Source organism: Linepithema humile, chromosome 3 (assembly GCF_040581485.1).
Source record: "Linepithema humile isolate Giens D197 chromosome 3, Lhum_UNIL_v1.0, whole genome shotgun sequence".
NCBI classification, from domain to species: domain Eukaryota; kingdom Metazoa; phylum Arthropoda; class Insecta; order Hymenoptera; family Formicidae; genus Linepithema; species Linepithema humile.
Genome location: NC_090130.1, coordinates 22,464,052 through 22,483,724, shown reverse-complemented (window position 1 = coordinate 22,483,724; position 19,673 = coordinate 22,464,052). Strand labels below are relative to the sequence as shown.

The window sequence follows — 19,673 nt, the reverse complement described above, 5'->3', positions numbered from 1 at the left end:
GCGCTGGGAGCAGGCAAATCGCGCGTTTCACAGGTACACACGAAGCGTGTGGGCGTTCGTTCGTCGAATTACTCTTCCTAATGAGGAATACGAAGAGTATGAATTTGCGAGGGTGTCGTGTCTTCCTCGCAGGTTTTCGTAACGGTTCTAGCGGCGTCTTTCGCGCTGTCGAGTTTAAGTATACACCACTGTGGGAGCTAAGTAATAACTGCCAATGGAATTAGAAACGCCGAAGAGAGTCGCGCGGATAGTGGATGGGATGTACGTGACTGTACGTTGATAATTTTTTTTCTCTCCATCCGATGATGGTACATGAGCGCACACGCGGAAGTGAAAGAGGCTGCGCGAGACGGTATTTAAAATCCATCTAGGGAATGCGTTAAGAGAATATTTTGTACGCAACGTCGATTGAATTAATCTCCTTCGATCGTTATCTCGCACGTCTCCTTCACCAATTTGTTCCGTGCATAAAATTTGTTGAAACGATCGGCCACACCACGTGTTGGCAGCACGATAACACGAAACGACTCAAATTAATTGGCGATTATCGCATTGATGTAAACCGTGTCTCGGCTGTTTCTTTCAACCTGTCAACCATTTGCGGCACTTTTAAAACCTCTAAATTTTTAGTATAAAATTCTACAGATTATTTTGCACAATATTTCTAAATATGTTTGCTATTAAATTTTTTTAGATACCGACGGAAATATTTACAATTCGAATCTAATCCTAATCACAAATACGATTTAACTCCCCGCGAGAAGCGCCTCGAATCATGTCTTGCTTTGGCGGCCACGAAGAGCAGATCTATCTGATCGAGATACTGATCGATAAATTGACGTTAACGCCCAGTAAAGTCAAAGATATCGGCGAGCATCCTATCGTGATCAAGATCAAACTCTTAGATTTACCTGTATTCGAGATCACGCGCGACGATTCGGACGCGTCGAAACGCGATCAGGATATACGTTTCATGATCGGCAAATGCCGCATGTGCGTAAAGCGACCGCGGGATCTGGTCCAAGGACTTCGCTCGACGAGCATGAAGGTCGGCGTGTTTCGCGCGGGTGACACTTATCCTACAGCGGAGACCGAATTAACCCTACCGGGTTGCCTTTGCGACCAGATCGCCATGATTAGCAACGATCCCGATAATCAGCCGAAGCCATTCACGGTGAAGGGCGGCTTTCACCTCTTGGATCCAGGCGAAAATCCGTCCGGCACTCTGCACATGGAGCTTACTATCGCGTGTCTCGGACGTACTTTTGCGACGCAGTACGAGTTGCGCCCGAAATCACTCGCTTCCGGCGAGCAGGATAAGGAACGAGAGATCTATGTAAAGCGATTCGTATCGCCCGAGCTGCTCGAGGAAAAAATCCCCAAGGACGTAGAGATCACTCCGCCAAAAATTGCCAAAAAACCACCAAAAGATAAAAAGAAAAAGAAAGATAAAAAGAAAAAGAAAGGTAAAAAGAAGTAAGGCAAAAAGAGAACTCTGCAAATGTTTTCCAATAAGATGTTTGAGCTCTGAAGTAAGATTCTCTACATTTATCAAGTTATTATTACTCTGAATTTATCGCTATGGCAACTATCTGACAATTGGAAACGTCAATTTACTGGTTCGAAGCTTGACACTCACGCGGAGAGATCATTTGATTTCCGGCTCAAAACGCTTGCAAAACTAATGGCACGATTTGCACAAGTACACCGTTAACGTCGATCCAGAATCGCTTTCCAAATTTACCGTGTCGCTAATAATATATATTTGTAAAATTTCGCGCTCGATCCACCCCGAAATGGCGTTGAAGAAGAAAAAGACACCAAAGTTTGAGGAAGAACAATTGTACATGCTTGAAATTCTCGTTGATGATCTAAATTTATGCCCTGAGAAAATTATCAATAATAAAAAATACGATCTGATGATACGTGTAGGCTTCATCGATCTCGCGCCTGTCGATATCGTCGCCGAAGATTCAATCGAGGTTAAAAGCGGAAAAAGTAAGAATAAAGAAAATCGATTGTTTGGTGAAAACATCAACTACGAGGGTAAGACGTGTCTGTTCGTCCGTATACCGAGCAATTTAATGCAATCTGTGAAATTGACTCCTTTAAGTCTCGAAGTGTATCGAATTCTGGACGGTAAGAAGCATAATTTGCGAGATGACACCAGTCAGATCCTTCTCTGCGCGGCAACGGCATTTCTGCCTGGATGTTTCCACGATCGAGTAGCTGCGGCCGAAAACAAGCTAGACGGGTTATCGAAACCATACACGTTGACGGAGGCTTACACATTGACCGACGAGGAAGGAAGTCCCTGTGGATCTATATCGATGTACTTGAGACTATCGTGCTTCGGAAGCTCGATTATCAATCATTTGACGCTCAATGAAAAATCGTTCATATTACAAGGATTTCCTTTCGGTTCGAAATTTCATTGCACAAATTCATCGGATAAAAACGTAAACGATGCGGAGAATAAAACGAAATGCGACGATAACGTATTTTCATTACTGAAAATTTTGAATCCTACGTGTACAAAATTACGCGACCAAAAATATCGTACGGATAAGGATTCCGTATTAATGAGACCGGAATCGCCGCCTCGCGTATCGATAGATCAGCCAGGATTTGAGAAACTAACGAGCGCCGAGAAACTGAACGATCACAAGTACCGCAGTTTGATTTATGAGACCTATCCCGACGAACCTACTTGTTCCTGTCTACCGACAGATCAATCGACACATCCTATGATATGTCGTTCCGGATGCGCTCGCACTTGTTGCATGGCTTTGAGAAATCCTGATATTCTCAAAGATAATAGCGACAACGTTCCATCGCTCGCTACGCTCACTCACTGCGTCGATAATTTGCATTTGAAATCAGCTACGGAACTGAACGCGAACGCTACGAGAATGAGAGGTGGCGTGGACAGAAAAGATGATTATTTAAACAGCAAGATAATATGGGACGACGAGTGTACGTCCTGCGAGAATAATATCGATTTTCATGCGAAAGATCGTATGAAGGGCGGAAGTAATCATGGTTTGTCGGTAAACGCGACTTCCGAAACAACAACTACTCTCTTATATCAGAATGGTGCGAAAACGAGTGCTGGTTCGCCATGCAATTTCCGTCCGAGAACTGCGGATGGACTCAAGGCGGCAGGTTGCATTTGTCCGGGGAAAGATCTGTCGTCTTGGAGAACAGGCACGTCCAATTGTACGAAGAAGCCATGCGTAGGCGCAGATTGCATGATACGAGCTTTCAAGGAGGCCCAGGAATTCGTGGACTCTCTTAACAAGGTGCAAGGTTTGGCGGGCCTCGGCCTGATGGATCCTTCGGAGAGTCCTTATTTCGGCAGAGATATAGACAAAGATTATGCCGTTAAAGAAACACCGAGCGAGAAAAAACGAGGATATCCTGTCTCGACGTCGCCGGCATTGCCTACTGTACAATGTACTGCTCCTTGCAATACGCAATTTAGTAAACCTGTCGTCAGCAGTGCTCTTATACCTTACGCTATTTCCACTCCCACGACGATAGCAGTTCCGGGACGCACAGGTGTCGTGCGCGAAGCGATACCAACATTACCGGAAGCGACGCTAGTCCCGGTCGCCGTCAAACCGAAGAAAAAGGAGGAGAGAAAAGAAGAAAAATCGGAAAAGCAAAAAGAACTGGATATTGCGATCTCTGTACCGCCGGACGTCGGCGTTGGTCCTTGTGGTGAACCAAAATGCAAATCTCGCCGAAAGACGCCCGAAAACAGTCGCGCAGTGTCGCGCGAAATCAACGAATCACAGAAAAACGCTACGATATATGTAAAACCGCCGAGCACGCACATCGTGAAAAGTAAATCCAGTGAAAAAAGACGACATTTGAAGAGTAAACCGGGTCCTGGCGGCGATCGCGATATCCGGAGAGGTCCCATCAGGATCAGCAAAGAAGTAATGCGTTACGTTTACTCGATTGGCGAAGTTTACCCCGGAATTAATTACGGCCACAAGACTTGCCTCAATCCGCGATTCAGAATACCGGCGAACATGGGCTGGTTGTGGAACACGAGCGACATGGTAGGCAAACTCAAGCCGCGGATCGGTTGGAAGCCTGGTGCAATCGCCCGCCGCGTGAACGAATTATTGAAAGAGGCGAAGGGCGCTGTTCTAGACAGTCCATCCGTCCTGGACAGTCGACTAAGAATAACGCCGTCGCGCACCGGTTTACGACGAGGTAAAGTGTTCAAGACCATGAGCTACACAACGCTGGCAAAGAAAGAGGGCGAGGAAGAGACGGAACCGCCGCCGACTCTGCATATCCATCGAAAAGACGGCACGTACTACGTGACGATGTATCCGATCAGGCAGGAGGCCGCAGACGCGACGCACCTCGAGGAGCCGATAAAACCTCTGCAATTCAAGATAGCGCGCAACAGGGACGACGCTTCCGTCGCGTCGAGCTCCACGGCGTCGGACATGGAGATCGAGTTCTCACCACCGGCGGCAGTCAACAGGTATCGCAGAAAACCCAATGTGATTCACGTGGACACCCAGGTTAGGCAGCAGGAGATCCTCGATGCATTCAAGTCGATGGACGACGTGCCGAAAAAGAAGGAAAGAAAGGGCAAGAGGGGAAAAAAGTAACCGTCTCCCCCCAGCTCATTATCCCGGCGTGATCGTGAAAGAGAAGCAGCTTTATCAGAGGTTCGTATCTTACTAAAAATTTAAGTGCAGTGCACGCTACGCGGTCGGTTACATTATATCGATCCTGATTTTATACGGCACGTTAAATTCGATTACGTGTAACCCGTATTTTTCATACGTCCAATCAACTAATTATGAAAATAATTTGTCAAGAAAAGAAAAGATTAAGCGATTACATTGCTGTAAATTTTAATATTTTGACACTAGCGTAATCAATATGATTTGAAGACAGAAAATATTCTGAGCTTGATTTATATAATATACGTATGTTTATATATATCTGTTTCATATCGTTTCTACTGTAATAAACCATATCGTATTAAATAATATTATCAGTGCGCAAAACGTAGCAATCAATATTACGCAAAAAGATTGCAATCAATATATTAAATTTATTAAACATTTTTAAGAGATTTAATCTATCAAATTATCAAAATTATCAAATATTATTCGTTATTAAGACTTACCAAGAAGATTCATTGTGTTGGAGTTGAAGAGGATGCGATGAAAGATGACAAGCTTTCTAAGCTCCATAAACTTTCTCCAAATGGAATTAATCAAGCCAAGGATCACAAAAACTCGATGTTCGAAGATATTAATTCTGATTTCACACAGCGTATTGAACTCCATTACATGTATAACCTGTATTTTTCATATACCCAATTAGCTAATTATGAAAATAATTTGTCGAGAAAAGAATTGAAAAGAAAAAGATTGACAGCAAATTTAATTGTTGATATTTTGTTTACGTATTGCATTGCATGAGTATGCACAAAATGTAACATTTAATATGGCGTCCGGAAAAATTTGAAATGACGGTTAAGTTTGACTAAACATATTCAAGATTACATTTGTTAATTATCAAATCTTACTTGCTAGGATACCTAAAGAACAGGATCTATTGCGTTGCTCGAGGAAGATACAGTGGAAAATAATAAGATTCATATAGTTTTTTTTCAAACTCACACAAGGTAATCAAGCCGAGGATCGCAAGAACTCGAGCATCTCAAGTGGCCGTGGAAAACACATTGTTGTGAATTCAACTACTACCAACTACTACGCGTTTGGTACTAGGCGCGCCATCTGCTCGAGATCACCTGCACACCTAAAATATACTGTCATTATCGATAAGAGTTAAAGAATCAACGCTCAAGCTATTTCGTGTATTTTTACAAGAGAAAATGAATGTCACAGCACAGGATGAAAAGTACCAGATTATACGTAAACGAATGCTTGATTTGCACGATGTTCGTGTGGGAAAAGTTCCGCAAGATTCACCATGGATGAAAACTGTTCGTCTGCAATATTTGCAAGACGGCCGACGTAAAGAGTGGGACGTGATAAAGATTCACAACAGTGTGAGTATAATTGTTTTCAACACAAGTCGAAAGAAGCTGGTATTTGTCCGTCAGTTTCGGGCAGCAGTATATTATTCATTCCTACCGCAAAAACAAGACACAATTGATGTCGAGCGTTATCCCGCAACATTGGGGTTGTCCTTGGAGCTCTGTGCTGGTATCGTTGATAAGGACAAACCTCTCGTCGAGATAGCAAGAGATGAGTTGAAGGAAGAGTGCGGTTACGAAGCGCCCGCTTCGGCGTTTGAGCAAGTTGCTACATATTTGTGAGTTTCAAACACTATAACTTAATTACTATTTTATATAATCAATTATCATATCTGCCATAATAAATAAAATAAAAATGTCCAAAATATATGATTAAAAAAAGGTATTTTTACACTTTATAGATCTAGTGCTTCTGCCAGTGCAAAACAAACTCTTTTCTATGTAGAAGTCACAGATGACATGCGTACACAACCAGGTAAATTTAATTGTAAAAATTCTTTTTTAAAAATAATCTTTCTTATCAATATAATTTTAAAGAACATTATTTTTATATGACCAATAAATCACATTTTTAGTACTTATGCAGAAATTTCTTTTGCCCAATTTAAATCTTCCGTTACATTAAAGGTGGTGGTGACGAGTCTGAAGGTGAAGTCATTGAAGTGGTAGAAATGAGCATTCCAGAACTAAAGGATTATATGAAATCTAAGGAAATACAAAGTCCCTCCAGTTTCCTCTTTGGTATATCTTGGTTTTTTCTTAATAAATCTAAATACTGTTGATATATTTAAATTATATAAATATTTAAGCAAAGAATTTAAAATAGAATAAAAAAATACAAATAAGTCGTAAATAAAAAAATTAATGAAAAAATTATAACATTTTTAAAATAAAGTTTAAATTAATTAAAAGTAAAAATTAATACTATCATTCAACGAAGTTTATTTACAAATAGAGCTTTTATACACAAGCAAGTACCAGATCATTGCATAAGTAAAGTTACGCAAAATTACAAGTACCAATATTCAATTAATATTCAATTCATCTTTTGTAAACTGAGAGCTAACCCATGCAAGACCCCATTTTAAATTTGTTAGTAGGAACTTTAGGGCCTTAGTCCATTGCTCTTCTGAATTAAATTGTATTCTGAAACAAAAAATATATCAAATAGAATGTTTCTTATATTATAAATGGGTTTCTCAGATATAAGGGAAGTTAAGGAAGTTGTATAAGAAGAGATGTCCAAGTTTATAAATGCTCAAACATACTTTATGGAGTAAGAGTTCCCTGTTGCAGAGTCTTCGATTTTTCCTCGATCCATTCTGTATGGCAGACAAAATCCACTATCTCCTTTTTCTACTTGTTCCTTAAATTGCTGTAAGCAATCCAGAAACGCCACCATAGCTGCGTCAAATTTTGTGTCCCATAAAAATTTGAATCCTCCGCTTCCGTACAATGGAAGCTCCTTGTTTTGATCCAGTGCTTCAATATAACTGTGATTGCCAAATGGTACTAAACGGAAACGTTTGAATGTTAGATTCATTTTGCGCGCAAGAGCTACTAGCAAAAGAGTCGTTTGTCCCCAAGCGGCGTTTATTTCGCTCCAATCCACTGGTGCACTCGGCAATCGTCCTAATCGAAATGAATTTATAGTTCCAAAGTGGCCCGAGTGCCAGATATGAAATGTGGCGTTAAAAACATTTGTTTTCTTCAACCTTTGAAGTTGTGCAGCTGCGTATGCTAGTTGGTTGTCCAAACTAGAAATTCGATTTTATGTTGTTATTGTTAATTTTTATTTATGAAAAAATATATATTTTAGATTCTTTTATTTACCTGCGACATTCATCTTCAGCTAACATGAGATCTCTTCGGTGCTTTGAATATTCTTTCCAATACCTGTCTTCTTCACTTTGCAATCTTTCTCTTTCCCTTTCTTGTTCCGCTATGGCGTTCTTGGTGGCTATTTCTTCTTTCCTCAATGCCTCCAATTCTCTTATCATTCTCTCTTCCTCAGCTTTTACATCTTGTAATTCCTTTGTAAGATTCTCCATTTCTACATCTTCATGTCCCTGATATTGTTGTTCCATTTCTAATCTCTTCAGATATTCATTATAATCTGACCATTCTCCTTCTGTCATTCTTAATTGCTGATCCATTAATAACAAAAGACTATCTGTACACTCATCGCAAAGTGGATGATCTGCTGAACTACTACTGCTCAGAATGTCAAATAATGTAGCTCGTACCTAGAAATATATATATAAACCAGGTCATAATATATTTATATATATATATACATATTGTTTAAAATATCTTTCAAATTGCTATGTACCTTTAAATGATGACTTAAGCTTTCTGTTTCACCAGAATCACCCACCAACATAAATCCATTTGTACCATTTCCTGATTCAGTTAATCTGAATGGTGGAACTAAATGTTCTATACTATCACTCTGAGGTTCTAATTCTCCAACAACTTGCTGTTGTATAGGAACTACAATAAAATGACAATTATATAATTTGCTTGGTATTTTTTTATACTAGAGTTATATTAAGTGATTTTAACTTATATCTGTTTTTAGGTATTTTAGCACAATATAAAGATGTATAAAATAATTGAAATCGTATTACAATAACAATTCAATCGCATACACAATTATAAGAGGACATTGCTTCTTATTGCACTGGATGCTAAATATAACATAATAGATTAGATATATAATATGAAAGCCATTGTTTACATATATATACATATCTTCAACATTAATTTTGTACATTTTTAATAGCTTGTGATTGTCACAGAATTAATCAAGCTGCATTATTAATAATATTTTCAAAAACGCAGATTACTATATCATACATTAATCGATTAATGCATAAAGAAACATCAACGCGAAGTAGGACAATCGGCTCGATTTGCATATCAAACTACCAAGTATAAAATAGAAATTACCTACGTGAGAGTTCAGCCAGAGTGTGCTCTCCGAGGTGATCGAAACTAGAGTCTAGTTTCAGTGGCTGTAGACACCGTTGGCACGCGAAACTCACATTTGTCTTTAAATCTACCATTGTGTCGTTTATCGAAGAGAGTTGTTCACTGCACAACCTCTCCAAACGCGTTGTATTTACGAATACGCATATGCCACTGCTTATGACGCTTGAGCTCAGCTGATGGTGTTTCACCAAGCAACCATCAGTTGGCGCTGTTATAGCACGATTCTTTTGCATTTCGCATATTGGCAGAACTGATTAGCACAAGCTTATCTACGGTAGTTGTATTTTTTTATTCTGAATAGAAAAATTTTTCGTATTATACATTTTACGCGAGAATTATGTAAGAAAAACTAGATTAATGTAAGTAAGTATTAGCTAAATATTAGCATTTCTTTAGTATAGATTTATTTTTGCAATTTTTTATAAATATGTAGAATATCTTTTGTATAAATGTTTCAAGATTTCAATACTTCCTTTGAAATCAACAGATATATAATAGCAATTTTTCTCAGAGAAATTTATGATTATGAACGAAATAGAATCAATATATAAGAATAGAATCTATGTCATTTATTCTCTACTATTGATAATAATATTTATATCGATTAGTTGCATAACTTGGATTTCAAAATTTAAATGGGGTTATGTACATAAATGCGACTGAGGTAAATGTAAATGAGATAAATGTATGTGAATATATATATTTATTGATATTATGTCTATGATGAGACAAACTCAAAATAATTGATTTGACTGCTTGGATCGTTGTGCCACATTTTTCGATATTAGCTAGTCATGGTACGCATTGAGGCAATTTCTGCATATTACATAGTAGCTTTGTTTGTTTGTTTTTATAATCACAAAATTTTATTTAATGCTGTGGGTCTTTTGTAGTATTCATCGATAATGATAACACCTGAATTAAAGTATTCGAAGTATTTTTATATGGTTGCGTCACATTAATTATGTTTAGCATTTATGTTCAGTAAAAGATAAAATATTTATGTTATACATTGAATTAATAATGTGTAATGTTTAAAAATAATTTACAGAAAACTACTAACTTAAGAAGTGGCGGCTATCAAGTTTCTTTTGAAAAATCCAGAGGGTATTAGGTGAGTACTACACTCTACTGATGATAATTTAATATGATGATAACTATAATGATAAAACTGTTTTTTTAAATAAATTTATATATTTGAATGACGTTTTTATATATATAAAAACAATATTTGATAGATTATTATGAATTAAAATTATATAATTAGAAAGTTATAATATATAACATATATAAAACATATATAGTTTTTTATATTTAAATATTATCTAAAATTAAATTAAATATAATCTAAAATTTTATCAATATGTTATAATCATCTATATTCTCTGTTTTTGCATGCAAAAAAATTATTTTAATAAAATATTTTTTTGTTTAATTTAAACATTTTCTAGTAGTCTGAAAGGTATTTTATAATAATGAAAACTTACTATTGTTAAATTTTGCATAATTTAATGAAAAATTACATAGTATTTTTATTATTATAAATATGAATTCCAGAAATCTATGTTTAACTTTATATTTTATATGACATCCGAAGAAATTATGAATTACTCAATGACAAAGCACATAATCAAGTTTGATATTTATTTGACGGTCGGTAATTGCGCGAATTGCTATATATTATCATAAGTTATGTTAATGTCGATAACCGTGTGCGCGTTTTAAACGATATTTCGTTACGCATACATAAATATCAAGTAGCTGCCAAGGTCAACAGGTGGCAGCTCGTTTCTGTTTCTTACGTTTCCCGCGCATTGATCACCGGCATCCATTACGCGGTACGAACAACAATTGGTGATTTTCAAACGTAACCATACGAAGCTTTTGCGTGTGCAAACTTACTTCTCTAATAACGGTTACGACTCTCATTATTTTCTTGCCATTGCTGTCTACCATCGGTGAGTTATTATGCAAAAGCTTTCTGCCGCTCCGTGTGTTCGAGAAGCGCGACGAATCGCCAACTCACAAGTGCATCGTTCACTCGGAGTCTGTCTTCCTGATTCTCTCTCTCAGATGTTACGCTTAATAGTATAAAGCAAAAAGGTATTTAAAATAAATTGAATATTCAAGACCCTGGAACGATCATTATATCGCTAATAGCATTATATCGTCTAATAACAATATATTATTTAATAGTAACATTATCACGTAAAATATAAATTAGATTAGGTTAGGTTAATTGTTGCAATTAAATTTAAACAAAAGAAGTAATTCTAAATATGCGGTTACTTACACAATTTTTAGCTATTTCACGAAGTTAGATTTAATTAAAAGAATATCTCAAGCAATAGTCTATGATTTTTATTCACATTTGTGATTCTCAAGTATAGTTAGAAATAAAACATTAAAATGCATACTAACAAAAAATTTTTTTTTATCTGATAATGAATAGTAAACGACTTCAAAATATTTAATATGCATTACAATGTGTGTGCATAATGTTAAAATTATATTATTATGCAGCACTAGTTAATCATTGTATAAAATTTATCTCATTATCATTTTTGCTGACTGTATGTAATACTTGTTAAAAAAAACTAATGTAAATTGCATTAGGAAGTTAATTATTTATCGGGAGCGAGCCTCGCACGCCGATGCGAATGAGCAAAGATAAATTCGCGAGGGTACCCTTGCATTAGCGTGCATATTTGTCATGCATCGTGCACTCGAGCATTCTTGTAACGCCTCGCGGCTTGCAGTCTCAGGTTGCATCTGTGGTTGCATTGGAAAGCATGGAACACTGAGACGAACAAACTACATCCTGTAGTCTAATAATACGCTATATTTCCGCTTAGCAATGCAATGCAAATGGATGCTTGTGTTACTCTGGTAATTTGCTATTTCTATAAGCATTACGTGAACAAATTAATGTACTATTACTCTGGAACATTTAACATTTTATCGAACGTATATCAAAACATAGTATAACAATTTGCTATTTTTATTTAAGCCATAAAATATTTATATCTTGAAGAATTAATGTTATTCTGAAAAAGCACTAATTAAAATAATGATAATTACAACAGCATTTTGTAAAATCTACTCAGAAACAAATTTTAATTTATTGTTACTGCTGATTTTGCGCTATTGCAATTTGTTGATGAATTTATATCATCTTCTGTTTATCGAATTTTTAAAAAAATTATACTTTTTTTTAATTATTAGTGCTCCTTCGCTCTTTATGCAAATTATTTCATTATACGCAAGTTAAAATATTCATAGCAAAGAACATTGATATGCATAAACATAGATTAAGCATCAAACTGTGTGGAGCGGCGTCGCATCGGCACTCTGATTGCAATATTGTCGCGATGCACGAAATCACGCACGGAAAGCGGAGCTAAAGAGCACGAATGCGTGCGCTACACGTGCAACTTTGGAGAGGTATAGTTTGTTGGGTGAGGGATCGACGCGGAGTGAAGGGAAAGCCGAAGAAGGGTGGGCGGCGACCGCTTGAAACGGAGGAGTGCCATAGGGACCGACGCGAACGGAGTCCGTTGAGTTTGAGCTGAGCTGAGTGAAGCGCGGGCGTCACGACGACATCGGTTGGCATCGCGGCTGGCCTCCGCCAATCCGTCCCTCAGCGGCCATGTTGGCCGTGTACCTGGGGCGGAGCACTGAGTGCCTGTTCGTTCTCTCCATCCTTGTCACACGTTTCACGTTCGAACTCCTTTCGCCTTCTCCTCCACCTCCATCGCTTCCTCCTCTGCCTCCTGTGCCTCAGGACTTCGTCTTCTTCTTCTTCGTCTTCTTCTTCTTCTTCTTTCTTCTTCTCCTCTTCCTCTTCGTCTCTTCTCCTTCATCGCGTCGCGTTATCGCGCAATCCTCTCGCTCCGTTTCTGACTGCATCGCCGTAGATGCGCCCGATCGCAGGTTGCACCCGAACTGCACCTGCGACCGGTGAGGTAATGCCGTCCGATCGTGTGGCGTCCCGCTTTCAATGACAATACAGGGGGAGTTTAACTCCACTGCTAAGTTTAAGTAGTATATTTTCTTTTGCGATATTGATATAATTTCGGATTATACTGCAGTTTTATCTAGTTTCAAAAGATCTGAATTCGAGTTAAAGACTTCGTGGAATACATTGTATATTTATATCGAAGATGCAAGAAATATTTAATAGATATCCAGTAGTTCAAAAATTACATAACTCCAACTGTAAGATGGTAATTGTACATATATTAGAGACATACTTCTCTGTCAAAACAGATAATTCCGTATAATAGGAAGATGCACTCTCGCGAGAACGAACCTCTTCTTCTCAGTTCATCTCTCGCTCTCTCATTGCACAAGTCGGCTGATTTACGGCGCGCTTACTTCGCCGACGACGGGGTTTCGCGCATAGGAAAACGCAGTGTGGCAACGACAAGCGCGCGGCATTCGTTTCATTTTACGATTACGCGAATCGCGTGTAATTGCCGGGTCCGACCTGGCCGGCGGCCTTCAACTTCGCGGCGCGTCAACTGTCCCATAGATCTTTGTAACGGACGAAAGAGAGCCGGAATAATTGTACAGGCGATCGCCGCCGCTGCGCGAAGTGCAATTATAATACTGCCGTGGAGTTATGCGCAAGCTGTGGCCGACAACTTAGTCGGTCGCCGATTGCACTTCTGGCAATCTATCTAGAAACCTATTATTTCGCCGCTTACGAATCAATTAGCGTGATACAGGTGTATCATTCGCGATATCACGGGGACAAGCCTGCTCGCGGAGATTACCTGTCCAACTCATTAAAGCGGTTATAATTGCACAATGACCGCGAGCTCACCTCAAAATTAATTATCCACGACTCATACAAGTTATTAAATGAAATTAATTTTTTTGAGCCTGACAATTCATATAACTTTTTCTCACGCGATAGACATAAATTGCGATCACGGTTGATGCGAAAATTACATATTAAGAACTCTCTCGCCGCCGTTTTTCACGCGTTTTCGCTTTCTGGAAATATGTACGCATTGCACGATAACTTGAATTTATTACGCGATGATATGTAAAGTTAATTGTTTATGGCAGAGAATGATTTATCGCGTTCTATCTCTGCAACTGAAACAAATAAGAAGTAAACATTAAACATGTAAAATTTAGACTAGATAAAGAATTATTTTTTGCACTGATAATGATAATTGATTTCAATAAAAAATAGATAGTTAATTTGATTCATGAAATAGAATTTTACAAGAGTAAGTTAAACAATTAAGAAACATTTAAGGAATTAAATTCTTTAAAAAAAGTCTCTTTACTTTTTTATTTATTATTTGTTACAATATTAAATTATAGTTATGTAATTATAATTTAATTTTAGATGCTATTTTAATATAAATGTCTTTATGTTTTACAGGTAAACTTTGCTCTATTTCGTCGCAATATTATAAAATTCGCGTCGCGAATTCTGGGAGTGCCGGGAATGCCGATAGTTTCACGCGATTTTATCATCGAGTTTTAATGAGTCGGACATACTTTCGACGATTTCAACGATAAAATCTAGGACACGTTGGATACCATTCGCGTACCACAAAAAAAGCAATATCATTGAAAAGGCTCAGAGGACTATCAGGCGGTGACGACGCATTACGGTGAGTAATTTATAAAATAATTCACATTTTTTAAGCAATAACTAGCTGATAATGATAGTTGCATTAAAACAATTTTATTTGTGTTAAATTTTTTAATGGGAGAACTAGTTGAATTAATAGAATCCATTTAAAAACTAAATTTCTTACTTTTAAAAGTGTATGTCTGAAAGAGAGTGAAAAATTAAATAATTTTATAGTAACTTGAAAATATTATTCTAACAATTGAGAATTTGTGGGAAGTTATATTTTTTCGGTTCTATGAGGCACCTGCTGATATAATCCAGTTACATATCGTGTACTGCTATTACCAAACAATAGCTGATTTGTGCCTTTGCAGAAGAAATAGCAGCGAAATATCACGCTTACGTACGAACACGCGGGCCAGATTCTCGATTGCGATATCGCGCATTGTTAATAAAACTACGCAGCGGCGTTTTTTTCTGGCAGCGACTTTACTTTGTCAGAGCAACGGATGATGATCGTATCTGCATAGCGCGCTGTACGCACCCTCGGCTACGAAACGCCGCTCGAACGCGCGTAATAATTTTCTCGAATAGAAGACCGTTTAATACAGAAGCCCTCCGGGTACAGCAGTTTCTTGTTCCTCGTACTATCTTTACTGCGCATGGAACTCCGTTCGTTATGCAGCTCAATAGGATCTTGTTACTGGCCATGTAAAAATCATCGAACAGGCTCCGAGGAAAACGTCTTGTATCTCTCGCGCGGTTATATCGTTCGCTGTGAGAGTCAGTTGAAGGAGAGATTTGTGATTTCAATGCGATTACACATACCGTCGAGATCGAATCGATACTTTTCTGTAGCAAAGTTTTGAAATTTGGTATGCCTTCTCGTCGCTATTTTCAATTTTCTTCATTAGATTTTAATACCGCTTGAATTTAAATAGATAGAAAAATGTGCTTTCGCACTTTTGCAAAAAATTGAAAAAATTTAACTTTATCACTAGCCGATTAACTTATGATTCAATGAACATCCTCAATCTATAATCAATTTTTTTGTAATCATGCATGTTGTGTATGCTTCCATACACATTCTAAATCAATTTTCTTTCAAGATGATCGGTGAATGAGTAGTTAATTGGTTGCACGAGAACCGCGAGAAATAATTAATACGCTAGCAACATTATCCGCGATCACGTTATTAGTTGGCGGTCGGGCATGAGTGAGCCGACCGGGTTTATTTTAGCAAAGGGTTTACATCAGACGATCGAATTCGTTGGCACGCTTGGCCGAGTGCGATCCAGCCAAACATCGCCGACTCGATGTTTACACCGCGAGTATTTATGGGCCACGATCCGCCCACGAGAGTTCGTTTTCGGAATTCGGAGCATCCCTGCAGTGAGTAGATCGACTTGGGAACCCCTCCGGTTGACCCCCTCTGATACACTCACTCACGGGATACCCAAGTTTCTGGTCAAAAGTCTAAGAATGTTTCGAGGAACGCGATCGAGATTGATTTAGAATGAAAGCGAGTTATTTACGTTTCCAGTCTCTAATATTTTTATGAAAGATTCGGATTGCGCATAAAATGATAATAAATGTTTCATTAAGCATTTTATTGCTAGTATAAATTCGATTGCTCGTCAAAGATTTGAATTTCCTATCGAGTTGTAGATAAACGAGGCAAATATTTCTCGTGCTAAATGCAACCGCCAATGCGCACTTCCACATGCCGATTGGTGGAAATAAATATCGCGGAAGGGAAATTTTTATGAATCATGAGATTTTGAACGCGTTTCGGTGCCATAAGTCATCGATCGTAAAAGCGCCGGGTTTTGACAGAATTGGCGGAGTGGAGGGAAAAGTCGTTTTCGATCGAAATACCAATTTGCCTGATGGGGAAAAAGAGATGAGTTATGTAGGAGCTAATAGTCCGAAGATGGATGCGTTATGGTCTCTATTTCAAGCTATTTGACAGGCATGTATATACAATATGCATATATGTCCACCTACATATATATATATATATATATATATATATATATATATATATATACACATGCATATTAGCTATAAAGTTATGTTTCGGACAGAGGATGGATGCGCGAGGATGTAATGGTCGCGTCCTCGGTGCGGAAAAGCTTCGCTCCCAAAAAAAAATGTTTATTTTTACATCGCGGCCTAGACGGTCGAACAAAATTTCTAACGGCAGGGAAAACAAATCACTCCGAATTCGATCTGTATATTTTGTTGGGTTACGAAAACACGCCGATACGTCCGTCGAGCGTATTGAAAGCGAATCGTTGAATTATAGAACCCTCGCGAATATAAACGAATTCCGGTACGATGTGTCGCTTTCAGGTCGCAGTGCTAGGATCATCACTGTAAATTCCTGCTGCTGATACTTTCTCTTATTACATAGAAACGCGCGCTAGAAAAAAGCGATATTAAATTTACAAATGTTAAAAAATACTCGCAATAATAAATTAATTAATCGTTGCCGCTTGTAAAGGAACAGCTATTCGACAGAAAGAACACCGGGTCTCCGCGGTATTTTTCACTGGTATTCTATTGCATGCTTTTTTCGTATTTCACTGAGATAGAGGCTAACAATATTATACAACTTATATAACTATAGTATTGTATAACTATAGTATTGTTTCGGATATTTTTGTAATGTAAATGTATTTATATTTTTCAGTTAAACTTTGTGCGCGTAATCGGTGCTACGAAATATATTCGTTCCGTCGTAATACAATAAAATTCGGGAGTGTCGGGAGTGCCGTTTAAAGTGTCGCGCGATTTTCGTATTCGGGTACGCGCGCGAGCAATGCGTGCGCCGCGAACGCGTGTGAGTGTGTGTGTGTGTGTGTGTGAAGGATCGCTGAGAGGAAGAGGAAACCTAGGAGGACAACATCGGGCGACAGCAGAGCAACGAAACGGTAAGTAATTTATCATGAAAATTAATTTTTTTAGTGATAGAGTGAAGAGGCTACATGTATATCGCATCTTGCGCTTCTCAGTAGTGTCAAGATACCATGATGGTGATCTTGTCCTGCGCCGTTTACCCGCTCGCTTCTAGACATTTTTACGTTCCGCCGGCAAAAGGGCGCGCATCTTCAGTATTCATAAGACCGGGGAATGCGTGTGCAAGTACACGTGCAAGCGCCGGTGCGTTTATCGCGCTGCAACGTGCGTCGGGTGGCCTGCGCGCGACGGGGGTCTCGCGTCTCGGACATATATTTATGGCCGAAAAAGTATTTTATCATAATAATACGGAGATACGGCGTGCCGGTAGGCCCTCTCTGTCTTCTCTTTCACTCGTGGATGGTACCGGTGCAAATGAGCGCGCGAGGGCCGTGTACGTACATAAAGAAGGGTTCCCCGCTCCCTTCTCTCTTCTTTTTCGTCGTCGCGAGATGATAGCTTAGCGCGATTGCCAGAAAATTATTAGGATATCGATTGAGGGCCCCGCGGCTCTCTCGGATTCGTATCTCCCGTTTTTCTTTTTACAACGACTACCTATGCCCATGCCACTGTGCTCCCGGTGCGGTGTCGGTTACAACGTGAAACTGAACCGGCAACGCACGCTAACGAGGCATAAAGCGCCGAGAGCGGTTTTGCGTTCTTTCTTTCCAGCATAGTTATCACGCGAGTTGAAGGAAATTAAGAAATTCGAAAGAGGGAAAAAGCGGCTGAACGATCGGGAGAATATTCGCGATCGAATTAATGACAAAAATATTTTCAACTTTATGTGATAAAAAGTAGAGAAAAAGTTTGTAAATTGCATATATGATCCGCGCATGTGATATGGATAGCTGTTTAGGATTGTTGCGAAATCACGATTTTATCATTGATTCGATCAACATACCTTTGCTCGTTTCGACCGCGAGAGCATGATGATAAAGCACAATTTTGTGCATACATTTACCACAACCGCATAAACGTACAGCGCACACCACTTAGCACATTACTCGAACTGGGTGAGGGCGCAAAATATTCTCGGTTAAAGTCGGTAAATGCTTCGTGGTATCGTCTCCGGTTACGCGAGAAAGCCCTCTTCGTCGAAGTTACGACACCCTTACGCGCGCAGTTACAGCTGCGACTCCTAATTGCGATAGCGTCCCTGCATGCTCGCGCACGTCGGTGGAATTTGCATAAATGGAAAATATCTGCGAAACGTGCGGCTACGAATCGAATGTCCTCGCGAAACTTGCATATGTATGACACACGTTAAAAAGCATGCCATTAATTGTTGTTGTCCGCCATGATGCGAGCACTTTTTTTCTCATCTTCAGTGTGTCGCCGTTTATCTGATCTTCTTGTCATAGTTAGAGTCATTTAATGATTAATCATTTTTGAAAAAAGCAGAAAGATTTTTATAAATGTTGCGGATAAAAAAAGATAATTTATTCATAAGTTTCCTAAAGATTTCGTAAAGGCATAGGTACTGCGTATAATTCTGAAATATATGTATACACATTTTTAATTCTAGATATTAATATGAATTGAAAAAAAAAACAATACTTCTTGCCATTTTTTAATATCCACATATTAAAATTTATGCGAAACAGAATTTCTTTAAATAATATTTGAAACATCACATTCCGGATTTTTTTTATTTCTTTATAATACATAGATTAGCAATAAAAGGAAGTATTTAGACTTCATAAAACAAATCGTTGAATATTTTACGATGATGTTATTGGTGAGAATGTAACGTAATTCACTTTAATGCAGACTTAAACCCATAAAAGAGGAAAAAGCGCGACTTGCAGTCGTCGTCAGGTGCATCTCGTTTGCACAGCTACAAGCGCACGCTGACAAAAACGTGATATCGCGCAGGCTTTTTATTACAATCGGCAGCTGGCATACTTTATGTCTTTGAGTCATCTTTATCGCTACTAATTCCGCCGAACACTTCTCGCTAATTCAAGATAGTTGTCGAGCGCGATAAATAGATGTGGAAGAGTGTACTCGAGGAATATATTCACTTAGTTCACTGTCTACATTTTTACTCGTTTATAATCTAACAAAGTCGAC

General features: G+C 38.5%; 5 protein-coding genes across 5 annotated transcripts in view; 3 read left to right on the top strand and 2 right to left on the bottom strand.

Moving 5' to 3' along the window:
- The window catches only part of LOC105668829 (protein jagged-1), a 105,915-nt gene extending 100,612 nt beyond the window's left edge, over positions 1–5,303 (bottom strand). Inside the window, exon 1 of the mRNA XM_067352035.1 lies at positions 5,165–5,303. The gene's annotated coding sequence lies outside the window, so the exon portion shown is untranslated. The remainder of the gene's footprint in view (positions 1–5,164) is intronic.
- LOC105668655 (uncharacterized) lies at positions 45–1,481 on the top strand. Its single transcript, XM_012361113.2, has one exon. The coding sequence runs from the start codon at positions 776–778 to the stop codon at positions 1,478–1,480; it is 705 nt and encodes a 234-aa protein (XP_012216536.2). The 5' UTR covers positions 45–775; the 3' UTR covers position 1,481.
- On the top strand, positions 1,797–5,298 carry LOC105668656 (uncharacterized). Its single transcript, XM_012361115.2, has 2 exons — positions 1,797–4,697; positions 5,159–5,298. Exon 1 carries the CDS (start codon positions 1,797–1,799, stop codon positions 4,635–4,637), a length of 2,841 nt encoding a protein of 946 aa, XP_012216538.2. The 3' UTR covers positions 4,638–4,697; positions 5,159–5,298.
- A 575-nt stretch (positions 5,304–5,878) lies between the features above and the next one.
- LOC105668670 (uridine diphosphate glucose pyrophosphatase NUDT14-like) lies at positions 5,879–6,961 on the top strand. Its single transcript, XM_012361136.2, has 3 exons — positions 5,879–6,321; positions 6,445–6,518; positions 6,671–6,961. The coding sequence occupies exons 1-3, from the start codon at positions 5,879–5,881 to the stop codon at positions 6,823–6,825; spliced, it is 672 nt and encodes a 223-aa protein (XP_012216559.1). The 3' UTR covers positions 6,826–6,961.
- A 7-nt stretch (positions 6,962–6,968) lies between these two features.
- Positions 6,969–9,293, bottom strand: Atg6 (Beclin-1-like Atg6). The gene is made up of 5 exons (XM_012361121.2): positions 9,000–9,293; positions 8,376–8,536; positions 7,877–8,289; positions 7,312–7,800; positions 6,969–7,189 (listed from the first exon to the last, which is right to left on the bottom strand). The coding sequence occupies exons 1-5, from the start codon at positions 9,268–9,270 to the stop codon at positions 7,069–7,071; spliced, it is 1,455 nt and encodes a 484-aa protein (XP_012216544.2). The 5' UTR covers positions 9,271–9,293; the 3' UTR covers positions 6,969–7,068.
- Between the last annotated feature and the right edge of the window lie 10,380 nt (positions 9,294–19,673).

Coding starts and splice junctions, on each gene's coding strand:
- LOC105668655 (XM_012361113.2), top strand. CDS start 776: ATGTCTTGCTTTGGCGGCCACGAAGAGCAGATCTATCTGATCGAGATA.
- LOC105668656 (XM_012361115.2), top strand. CDS start 1,797: ATGGCGTTGAAGAAGAAAAAGACACCAAAGTTTGAGGAAGAACAATTG.
- Atg6 (XM_012361121.2), bottom strand. CDS start 9,270: ATGCAAAAGAATCGTGCTATAACAGCGCCAACTGATGGTTGCTTGGTG. Junction 8,290..8,375: donor GCTTAAGTCATCATTTAAAG/GTACATAGCAAT, acceptor ATATATTTCTAG/GTACGAGCTACATTATTTGA. Junction 7,190..7,311: donor GGGAACTCTTACTCCATAAA/GTATGTTTGAGC, acceptor TTTTTGTTTCAG/AATACAATTTAATTCAGAAG.
- LOC105668670 (XM_012361136.2), top strand. CDS start 5,879: ATGAATGTCACAGCACAGGATGAAAAGTACCAGATTATACGTAAACGA. Junction 6,322..6,444: donor GAGCAAGTTGCTACATATTT/GTGAGTTTCAAA, acceptor TACACTTTATAG/ATCTAGTGCTTCTGCCAGTG. Junction 6,519..6,670: donor TGACATGCGTACACAACCAG/GTAAATTTAATT, acceptor GTTACATTAAAG/GTGGTGGTGACGAGTCTGAA.